This window comes from Elaeis guineensis, chromosome 16 (assembly GCF_000442705.2).
Source record: "Elaeis guineensis isolate ETL-2024a chromosome 16, EG11, whole genome shotgun sequence".
In the NCBI taxonomy this organism is placed as follows: domain Eukaryota; kingdom Viridiplantae; phylum Streptophyta; class Magnoliopsida; order Arecales; family Arecaceae; genus Elaeis; species Elaeis guineensis.
Genome location: NC_026008.2, coordinates 46,814,339 through 46,826,279, shown reverse-complemented (window position 1 = coordinate 46,826,279; position 11,941 = coordinate 46,814,339). Strand labels below are relative to the sequence as shown.

The 11,941-nt window shown below is 35.2% G+C and overlaps 1 protein-coding gene across 1 annotated transcript; it reads left to right on the top strand.

The window, feature by feature from the left end:
- The first annotated feature begins 7,032 nt into the window (after window positions 1-7,032).
- LOC105059195 (peroxisomal membrane protein PMP22) lies at window positions 7,033-11,941 on the top strand. Its single transcript, XM_010942435.4, has 7 exons — window positions 7,033-7,312; window positions 7,468-7,566; window positions 8,982-9,083; window positions 9,255-9,330; window positions 10,299-10,369; window positions 10,466-10,551; window positions 11,514-11,941. The coding sequence occupies exons 1-7, from the start codon at window positions 7,241-7,243 to the stop codon at window positions 11,563-11,565; spliced, it is 558 nt and encodes a 185-aa protein (XP_010940737.1). The 5' UTR covers window positions 7,033-7,240; the 3' UTR covers window positions 11,566-11,941.

The window sequence follows — 11,941 nt, the reverse complement described above, 5'->3', positions numbered from 1 at the left end:
GTGCTGGTGGGGGCATCGGATGTCGCTTGCTGGTGGCTTGATCAACCAAAAAAAAAAGGCCGGTGGTGGGCGGAAAGTCAGATAATCCTTATTAAAACATTAAATCATAATCACAATATTTTATATGCATTAAATTATCAAAAAATATGTATTAAATTATAACAAGTAAAAAAAATATGCATTAAATTATAATAAAAAATAATTTATTATTAATCAAATAATAAAATATTTGATTAATATATTATTATATTTTTATTTTTTCATTATTTTTTTTCTCCCTCATTTCTCCCTTTCCTTCCTCCCTTCCTACCCCGACCGACCTTCCTCCATCGATGGCTGACCCACACCCACCCCCCTCCAGTGCGCCACCCACGGCCTCGCCCCATCAGTCGTGACACCCCCTTCGCCCTCTGACCCCCCGGCCTCGTGTCGGCCCCGGCCGCCCACCCCTACCCCACGAAACCCCCTCCACCCTTTGTCCCCCCAGCCCCCTGCAACCCCCTTCACTCTCCAGGCACTCGATCCTCCGTGCCATCGTCCCCTGAACCCCACAGCACCCGAACCTTCTCTGAGACACCGCCGTCCCCCCAACCCTCGGCTCCTGCACTCGCACCCATCATCGTCGGATGGACCCCTGTGAACCCCCCACTCCTCCCTGCCCCGATGAACCCCACGGCTCCCCCCAACCCCATCGGCGTCGCTCCTTCGCACCCCACGGCCCCCGCTTCCCCACGATCGGACCCCCTCCCCGCCCCCTCCATCCTTCCCCCAACTGGTGGCTCCGTGCTATGGCGGCCATCGGCATGTGCTGGTGGGGGCACCGGATGTCGCTCGCCGGTGGCCTGATCAACCAAAAAAAAAAAGCCGGTGGTGGGCGGAAAGCGATGGCAGATTGTACCTGAGGGGGAAGAGGAGTCGTCTGTGACAGTCGGTGGAAGCGACGGTGGAGCCGATCGGTGGAAGCTCGGGAGTGGAGAAAGTCGGGGGGAAATGCGGGAACCCAAAATGCATGCAGAAGGAAGTGACAGCAGAGGGGGGGCTCACTTGCCGGTGGAGAGGGTTTCATGGGAGAGGGAGAGGGTTTCGGGAGAGTGTTTCATGGGAGAACGAGTGGCAGATAGAAGTGACCGGTGGCACATTTATTTTTATGTACTTTTAACGATGCAAATTTTTCATCATCAATAAGATCCGTCAAAAAATTTTCACTAATTTTTTTTTTTAAAAAAATTTTATCCAAAAAATTTATAAAATAAATTATTGACGATGAAAATAAAAATATACGTCATTAATAAGTATATTATTGATGAAAATATGGTTTTCGTCGCTAATAAATATCGTCCAAATTTTTTTTCTCTAACAATTTTTTCTTCAAAAAAATAAAAAAAATTATTTTTAAAATGATTTTGCTGATGAAAATTTTTTCATCATAAAATAATTTTTTTTTCATTAAATTTTTTTTTCATAAAAATTGATGAAAATAATATTTTTAAAATATGGTGGCCAATGAAAAATAAATTTACATCACAAATAAATTTTTTTAAAAAAATTAAAGACTATTTGCAATGAAAATTTGATTTACGATGCTAATAATTTTTTTTTTCAAAATTTTTTAGTCTAAAAAAATCTTCCCAATAATAATTTCATAAAAAAATTAATTTTAAATTTTTCATGCAAAAAAATTTTTCATCCAAAAAATTTAACAAAAAAATGATATTAAAAAAATATTCATGATGAAAAATAAAATTAATTTTTTTTAATCTAATAAATTTATTCTAAAAAAATTTTTCAAGAGAATTTCATCAAAAAAATTAATTTTTTATTAGTCAAAAAAATTTTATATAAATTGTTAATTTATAATTTTTTCTTAAATTTTTTTAAAAAATATATAAAAAATATAATTACGATGAAAAGTTTAATTTATGTCGCTAATAATTGTTATAAGAACAGCTCTTCGACTTCCGCAATGGAATGGACACTATGGGAGATCGATAGCTTTGAGGTCTTTAATCCTCAAGAAGCTCGTCTTCTTCTTGGAGTCCTTGTTCCGAAAATCAGAGTACGAGAATATCGTGGTGATTTTGAAATCATTAAAAAAATTCATCAAGATTGAGATTTAGAGGATAGAACATGGACAGGAAGTTAGAGGTCCAGAAGCTCATATATTGCATGTGACGATCAAGCTTGAGAAATCCAAGAGGAATTGTGTGGACATCAAAAAGTAATTAACCAGAATCAAAGCAGACCTACGGATAGTGTAAGTTATGTTCTAACGCATAAGCTTATAGTTATGCTTTATATTGCTAGGAAGATGAGTGCTTGTATTATTTATTTTCTCATGATTGGAATTTCTATAGAGATATATTTGAGCATCGATCGATGCAAAAAGTATGGTATCTTTCGAGATTGTAGAAGACATGTTAGAATGCGCTATTTAACTATATGATTTCTATATAAAATGAGGCTCCTTTCATACAGTTTAAGACAGACACTCCATCAGAAAGATTCATTAATATCACTAGTAATAGTGATAGCGATGAACAATTAAATTTTACGTCGCAAATAAATATATAGCTCATTTCATTCAAAAGACTTAAATATTTACGATGTAAATTTTTTTCATCATAAAGACTTAATTATTTACGGTGAAAAATTTTCATCACAACTAATAAGCAACTTTTAATTTTTTTAATTTTTAATTTTTTTAAATATTGATGATAAATATCTTTTCATCGTAAATAATTAGGTATTGATGATAATTTTTTTTTCATCAAAATACTTGATTATTTATGATAAAAAAATTTTGTTATAAATAATAAGTAATTTTTGATTTTTTTAAATTTTTAATTTTTTTAAATATTGACGATGAAAATATTTTCATTGTAAATAATTAGTATTTATGATGAAATTTAATTATTTATGATGAAAAATTTTTATTGCACATAATCAGTAATTTTTAAATTTTTTATTTTTTTTCAAATATTGGTGACGATAATATTTGCATTGCAAATAAACTTATTGGCAATGAAAAGAAGATTTTCATTGCTAATATTTAAAATTTAAAATTTAAATAAATAATATATTATTTATGACAAAAATATTCATCGCAAATAATAAGTATTTAAGATTGAAATTTTTTTCATCGCTGATACGCGACTATTTGTGATGAAATTTTTTTTATCATAAATAGTAAATTATTTATGTCGCATATTTTTTTCATCGTAAATAGTATTATTGATGATGAAAATATTTTTGTTGTAAATAATTTCGTCGCAAAAAGGCCATTTTCTTATAGTGCGACATGGCCATTGTTCTATTCACCAGATGGTGCGGATAGATCTTCGCTGTTGATCCCAAAAAATCCTTCTTTTTTATTTTTAAAAAATTAAAAAATTTTAATTTAATTTCTTTGAGCCTTGATTTATTTCAAAAAAATTAAAAATATTATTTTAGTATTTTGAAAATAAACCATAAATTTTTACATGAACATGAAGCATGAAAACGATACTCTAATACCACATATTAGATAATTTTAATTTGTTATGCCTGGATCATGCTCCTATGTTCATGCAAAAATCAAATCATAAATAAATCATATCTTGCGTTATCATGTATCCAATACGATGATCCTGCAGCCCACATGATATTTGGCCTTCTTCCATTGGATGTGTGGTCTTCTCTCACCTCACCTTCTTTCTTAATGTGGACGATTGAAGGAAAATTATACACATCTTTTTTAGAGTTAGAGGAAAAGACTAGAGCACCTCTATATTTAGATCTAGACTTGTGTCGTTCCATCAAAAGATCAACTACACTTAAAGTTAACTTTTAATCTAGATCTGATTAGGAATAGAACTCTTTAATTAATTGGGCTTACTGTAATTGATTCAGCACATGCGACTAACCCAATAAGTTACACCGGACTAAGAAATAATTGGGCCATATTAACAGTCAAATGCAATAGAGACAACTCATGTTGTGTTAATTTCTACCAAAAAAGAGAATAAGGGGGCTAAATGGACATGATTGTGAGATAGTGCTGTGTTAGATCAGTGATCCACGTTGAAGTGAATAATGCGGTGAAAAATTGATGCTTCGAACAGCCATAAGCCTGGTAAATGAGATAGAATCCTGATACTTTTGAGGTTCAACTATTTAATATGATCAGAGGTATATGATGTTCGAAGATAAGTATAATGAACATAAGTATATGATGTTCTAAGGTATATGATCTTGGATATTAATTTATATGGGACCATGAAATCCAAATAATACCTTGCTAACTCTAAAAGATAAGATGGTTGGTTTGAAACCTACAAAAACTAGGAAATTAAGTGGCAATTCAGCTTGTGAGGATATGACTGGTGATTGTGATATGGGCAACAATTAGTTCAAGATTGTTCCAAGTTTGAAAGTTTCAAATCAATAGTGATGAAAGCTGTTAAGGTCCAAATTATGTTAGTGCAGAAGGTCAGCCACAGCAATCATACAGTTTTTTTATGCATGACTTCTCACCCAATAGTAATCATTGCTGCACGTATAGACTGAGTAGTTCGAGCTCTAAAATAATCAAAATTCGCTCCAACTAATAACGATGGTTCTTCTAAAAGCTTTTAGTTTAAAGTCTGAAAATGATCTTTGAATTAGTTTTTGAATTGTGAGAACATGTCCATCATTTACGTAGGACGTGAGCTATCCGATCGAATTATGTCCCCATCAAATAAACACAATCCCAACTTGGTTTAATCTCAAGCCCACCTAGAACTTTGGATAAGATCATAGGACTCAAAAGTGTAATTTTCTTTGGCATGGGTGATCCAAGTTTTCTGAGACAATTTCATGTCACAACAGTCCGGTAAGTCACCATACCATTCCAGGTATTTCCCCAAACGTCACAGAAACCTTTCAAGTAATTTCCATTATAAGCTGCCAACAATCCATAGACCTAACTGACGCTTCTCGAGGAGAATCTATCCAGATTACAACCCAAAATCTCAGCTCTCTTGCGTCCGTTATCCGCTCACGACTCTAATGCTCACCAACTTTTCTAGTCTAATACAATTGACTTGACTTGGTATCAGCTGTCGGAGTTGTTTTTAAGGACCAAAATAATGGAGGTTCATAATGCTTTATTCTCATGGACCCACCTGAACATTTGAGCGGATCAATCCTCCAATTTTTTTTTTTTCCTGCTCTCTGGCTCCCTACAGCTGATCTGATCTCTGATAGCAAACAAGTCTATGAAATGGTCAGTAGATGTCCTTGACAAGTTAGTACTTGGGGAGAAATGTGATATTGCCCAAGTATTTATATATACGAGCCTTCAACGACCCAACAATTGTGTTGGGGTCGCACTCAAGGCCAGTTGCATAATTTTCTGTAGTTCCTGGAGTTCTGGATCGTGTCATGAAGTATGATATCAATCATATATACTATATCATATAAAAGATGGATGGCCGTCTAATAAGATGGTCCATAAGTCATACCATATTATACACGATGTATGTTGTTTGATGGCCATCTATCTTCTAATAGTAGCCATGAAAATTTGTCCACCACTTTATGGTGTAAGAACAATAGTTTAGGTAGAACCTAATATGATTATTTTATGGGCAATTCTTAGTTGACTCCTAGTGATTATAATAAACATTGGCAAGCCACTTGCTCTTAGTTGTTGGGAAAGTAATTTCCTATCAAAAATTTATAAGAGGGTCACCTATGCTGTCCTTTTCATACCGGAGGGAATATGAATGAATAACTTGGCAGAAATTAGCGGAAGACAATGGCTTGCACCACACTAGTTGAAACATTCAAAGAAAGCTATACCAGGCATATCAACAGTGTAATGTTCATCCTAATTTCGCCTCCAAAGTTTCAATTTTTATTTTCTTCTTTTTTGTTGATAGGATGGTGCTCTCAAATTTTAATATGCTTTCTGTAACCATCTTGTTTTGGTGCCTTGCACGGAGCGCACAGTCACCACAAGTAGTGATGGATAACCTGCTTTCCTTTAAGACACGGGAAGCATAGATGCAAAAGCGTTTACTGGATGACAACATCACTTCTGCCAATAAAAACACAAAAAATTAGGATGCTTTGCAACCTCTTAACCATGTATGATGTAGAACTTACAGATTTTTTTTATTGCAATGATACATCTGCCTCCAAAGAGAATGATATTTACAATAAGTACAAATTAACAAGGAGAAAATATGGTTGTTGCACCCTTCTTTTATTGGAAGGAAGTTTTGTGTCTGACTACTGGGAGATATTTTATGCAGTATTTGACTGAATAAACTTTTATGAAATAATGGCCGGCACTTGAATCATTATTTTCCAAGAAAACATATTGAAGATGAGCTATTTCAATCCCATGAATAGCGCTATGAGGTTTCTGTTATGTGTATATGAACAGTTTTTTTGCCACATGGTACAAGGGGATTAGTGCGACTCCTAAATTTTATTGTCAGAAGAATTGATTATCAATCAGCATTATGGGTCCTTTTCCCTTTTTTTTTTTTTTTTTTTTTTTTTTTTTTGGGTAGAACTGCATTATGGGTCCTATGACTGTTGCCTCGAAGCATATTTTTTTTTTTCATATAGTATTGAGTACTTGCTCGAATAGTACCATCACTCATTTGCTGTTTGTACAAAAGAGTGGGTGTTCCGATTCAAGTCAACCTTTGAGATAAGATCAATATGGACTAGAAAAAGGTGAGAATTAGCCTCTTTAATTTTTGAAAAGAAAATAAACAAAATGATATGAATAGAAAAATGGTAAGAATTAGCCACTTTAATTTTCTTAAAAAATTAACAAAATACATTACTTCTGCAGCTTGGCAAGCTTTTGATGTTGTGATCCCTAGAAGACAACACAAAAAAATCTTGACCTCCAACCACTCGGGATGGATGGGTCCCATTAATTTTAGAAAAGGGGTATGAACTCCTAAGGCACCAACCCATGAGTAAGACATCACCATGTTATACCCAATTACCGTTCTTGGTCTTGACCGTTCCTTCTTCCCCTCTGCTTCCTCTCACGCTTCAAATTGTCACCTAACCCCTCTCTCTCTCTCAACTCTCCCCCTCCCATTCTATTCTACTTCTTCTTATTCCTCTTCTTCTCACCTTCTGACCCACCCTCCTGCGGTCCTGTTCCTCTTCTCCTCTTCCCCAGACCCCAAAACCCTTCTCCAGAACCCCAGAAGAAGAGAGGGTGCTCTGCGCCTCCGCTACGGTAGCCATGTCGGAGATCGTGTCAGACGCATGGAAGCGCTACCTCGGGCAGCTTCAAGAACACCCTCTTAGAACAAAGGTCGGATCTTTTTCCCCTTTCCTCCGTAAAGTTTGGTTTTTTCCCTCTTATTTCCTTCTGTTTCCTTCTGAATCTTCACCCTGACTGTTGTTTTTTTAGTTACTATGGGTGGTGAATTCATGAGTTCCTCTGTTATCTTCCTCTTTGATTTGTAGGCAATCACTTCTGGCGTTTTGGCGGGATGCAGCGATGCGATTGCTCAAAAGATCGCTGGGAACAAGAAGCTCCAATTGAGAAGGTTGCTTCTTGTCATGGTATGATGTTCTGATTTTTCAATTTCTTCTTGTGTTCTGGTTCTCTGGGCTTTGATGTTTTGTTAATTGGGGGTAAAGATTGTGCAGATTAGTGATATTAAGTGTCTCAGGTGATTCGATAGAAAGTGTTTAGGATGATCCTTACATGTCGGGAAGGAGCTTGATTAGATCAATTTGGTTACTTGCATTTCGAATGGTTGCGACTTTGTCATTGTTTTCATCCAAGGCCAAGTCCTTAAAATTGGAAGCGCTTTTAGATAATGTTTCAAAGCTTCCATATCTAGTTCTTTCAATCTCCTCCCTCCTTCATTTTGATCCTTCACCTAGATTTCGAAATGACTCCTCACTGCGTTCATCTTTGGTGATCCATGCTGCATTTTCCCGTTGTTTCATACTGTTTTCTTTATCTTACAAATATGAGTTATATTTTGTAGTTTCAAGTTCAGGAAGATTCAAAAGTCATACTTGAGCGTAAAATTCCATAGGAACTCAAATTTTCGAGTTTGTTACTTGGAATCTTTTAGTAATATTAGAATCAAATTCAAGTAATTTCGCATCTAGGGGATGCCTTGATTCATTGGCGCATGTAAAGTGATAGTTTTTGAAAGTGGATCGTTAGATTAAGACTGAAAAAACACTGATATTTAATATGGAGTCTTGTTTTTCTTTAAATATGTTGAATTGTGTTGTTTTTCTTTTAGTTTTTAAAGTACTTGATTTTTTCAACCTCTAGTCATGTACTTAATCAATATGCTGTTCATGTTTCTCCCAAATATTTGATGTTATTAAAAGAGTGAGGTGCATTAGAATTGTTCGAGTATTGCTAGGTTATGCTAAGGCATTCCCCTTTTCTTTCACCTTTTCTTTCATGCTAGAAGGTAGACTTGCCATAGAGAAGTCTCAGGTAAAATAATAATCTGAGGAAGATACAGTCACAAAGTGAAGAGGAACGAGAAAGAGGAATAATGGGTTTTATCATTGCATAAGTTGTTTGAAACAAAAATGTTAGGATCTCATCCAATTTAATATAAAGGTTTTAATGTTTTAGAGCTCCATGCATATGGCCTAACCAAGCAAGAGTTGACCATTATGGTGGACTGGATTAGGTCCAGTGTTTCAGTGGTTTCCCATTGCCTTGAGGTTCATGTGGTATGGCAAAGTCCTTCAGCATTGAAAAGGAAGATCTTATTACTGCAATAGATCATTTGTTTCCTTATAGCGTTTATGTTTTGTCCTTTCCATGAAAGACTTGATTTAACCTATGTGATCTCACTGAATAGATATTTTCTGTCTTTGGTTTCGGGCACAATTCAAGGAGTATTTCTTCTCATAACCAGTGCGAAAATATTTTCAGTGTTGAATATAAAAAGGGCATACTCTGTTCTTATAAAACTAACCCATTCAATGCCTTGCAGCTCTATGGTTTTGCCTATGCTGGACCTTTTGGTCACTTTCTGCACAAGCTTATGGAGATTATTTTCAAGGGCAAGAAAGGAAAGGAGACTGTTGCTAAGAAGGTAACTTTCTGAATGCGCTAATTTTATTTAGCCAGCTAGTTCGCACCAAAAGTTGCATTTCTATTTTGCATATGTTAGTTGTTTGTTTCTAATAATTCTTACATATTTTTATTGTTTGATGGTGATCAACTTGGGCTGATGAATGATCATGATAAACTCGGTCCTTTATAGGTAATATTGGAACAATTGACTGCTTCACCGTGGAACAACATGTTTTTTATGATGTACTATGGTCTCGTCATTGAAGGTATGGACTAATTTGAGTCGCTCTATGTTTAACATTCCATCTTAATTTCTCTTGGTTTTAGTAATTGTTAATTCAATCATATATGGATGCAGAATGGCTATTATAAGTAGTTATATAAATGGCATTAGAAACTGTCCTTTTCATGCCATGTTTGTTTGTATTCCTCCAGTCAACATACAGTTCCACTTCTTTTAGTTTTCTCATTAGATTTTTTTTTCCTATCTTTTAAACTAGATGAAGTTCTAGCATCACTTCTAGACTAGATGAAGTTTTCTCATTAGCATCCTCGCGAGGGAGTAGGCTGCGATACTTATCTGCAGGGATAGGGTAGTGCATAAAGTTCTAGCATCACGGTTTTTTTGTTTTTCCAAAATTAATATAAATAAACTTGAATGATCTAGATTCCATATTGTCAAAATACCATTTTAGGCAGTTCTATGGAGGGATTTTATTGTTGTGGAAAAAAGAAAAGAGCCATTATACCTGGAGAGCTTTCAAGGTACTTAAATCTAAAGATGATCTTTAAAGAATGCGTGTCCTTAGTGGAATATTGATAAATATGCATTCATACTTTTGTTGCTGTCATCTGAGACAGTCCATAACATCCAATATAATGCTAAACTCTTTGCAAACAATTAATATTTGGTTACAACATATATCTGGACATACATGTAGAGGTACTGGATTGTATCAATCAATATACCAGGGATGTAAGTTCCTGAATGTTAATTTCGAGTATCATGTGTTCCAGGATTTCTGGTTGGTCCAAATGCCCTATGTACCTTTCATTCATTTCTGGTGGTAGGCACATTGGTTGAACATAATTATGACTGCACTTACATTTGCTTATTAGAGGGTGGACTGATTATATTGCTTTGTTGTCAAAGCTTCCGAAGTTGATTATATTGAGTAGTTTACATCTGCTTCTGAAAAACTTGCATCATTACTTTTGTCCATTGTAAATGCAGGAAGACCATTTAGTTTAGTGAGGGGCAAGGTCAGGAAGGATTACCCATCTGTTCAGTTGACTGCATGGAAGGTACTACTTAATCTATTCTATGGAACCTTATTTGGGTTTCAACCATGCTCACTGGACCTCTAGTATTCACTGAACTTTATGGACTTTGATTTGCAGTTTTGGCCTATAGTTGCTTGGGTGAACTACCAATATATGCCTCTGCAGTTCCGTGTTCTTTTCCACAGCTTTGTTGCTTCATGCTGGTCTGTTCTTCTTATTCATCTTAAAATACTTGATTTATAATGCATTTTCCAGTTCATCCCCTTTCAGTTATTTTGACATAAATAAATCAATACATAAACGTGTTACATGGTGTTCTGTTTAGCCATACAAATTGTGCTTACTGTACATGCATACATGCACATATGTGCATGAGAGCTTGCGCTTACATGTAACTTTTTACATATGTAAATATATAGGTGGATAGATGCTTTTTGAGTAGAAGATAGACATATTCACAAGTGACATTTTAAGACACAAGCAAATTATCCATATAGGCATGGTCGTGATGACTTCCATGCTTTTTCCTCGTATTCTATTGTTTGTCATGTGTTTGCATATGCCGTGGGACATCTGATTAGTAACTTGATTGTCTCGTTGTTTTTGGTCTTGCATCCATGCTTAACTGAGGTATTGTCAGTAGAATTTTGTGTTTATTGCTTTGTATGTGCCCTTTTTTCTTTTTTGGGTAAACTGAGCTGTACTTTATGAATGTCGATTTTTACTTATGTTCTGCAAATTCATGATTTTAATTGTTAATCTCAAAGAGGTGCTAGGCATATTGATGTTTAATATTTAATCTCGTGTGCTATTTACATTTAGTTTTGATGGTTTGTGATGGAAAGCTGGTGAGATATTAAGAAAAATTTGTAGCTCTAACCAAAGAGCAATCCACCATGTTGAAGGGCATGTGTTGGTCTGAGATAAAAATAAGAGGGAAATCTTCTCAACTTGAAACATATAGACATAAGGCGACATCCTGAATTTGATCAAACAGTCCAATCTAGGGTTTTTAATTGTAACATGTAACTTCATCTGGATACATGTAATGCCAATGGAATTCCTCACATGATCTCAGACTTGTAATTTTCTGATTGGATTCAATGTTGGTTCAATTAATTATGTATATCTATGCTGAACAATGTTATTTCTGTTGGAATTTCAGGGCGGTATTCCTAAATCTAAAAGCACGATCAATTGCTGCTAAGAGGGAATAGTGACCTTATGAGAGAATTGCTATCGGTTGTGTGCTTGCAACCAGCTTCCCTCACCATGCTTCGACCGGTTCCTCAACCCGGGTTAGTGAGAAGTTGAGAACCCTATCATTCACTTATCAGTAAGTTTAGTGGGCTTGTCTTGTTGCTTTGTCCAAATAAAAAAATAGAAAAAAAAAGAAAAAGAAAATCCATGGTCATTTCTGTGCTTTATAGACAATGAAAACAAGTATTGCTTGTTCTGTTGCAGTGTGATATTTGGTTTGTGTATACATATCCGCTTATGACATATGAGCGTATCGCTTTGTTCTGCATTTGACATTTAAATAATCATACATTAATTAAGCGTTGGGCTTGTTTCAAGCGATTTCCTTTTCAA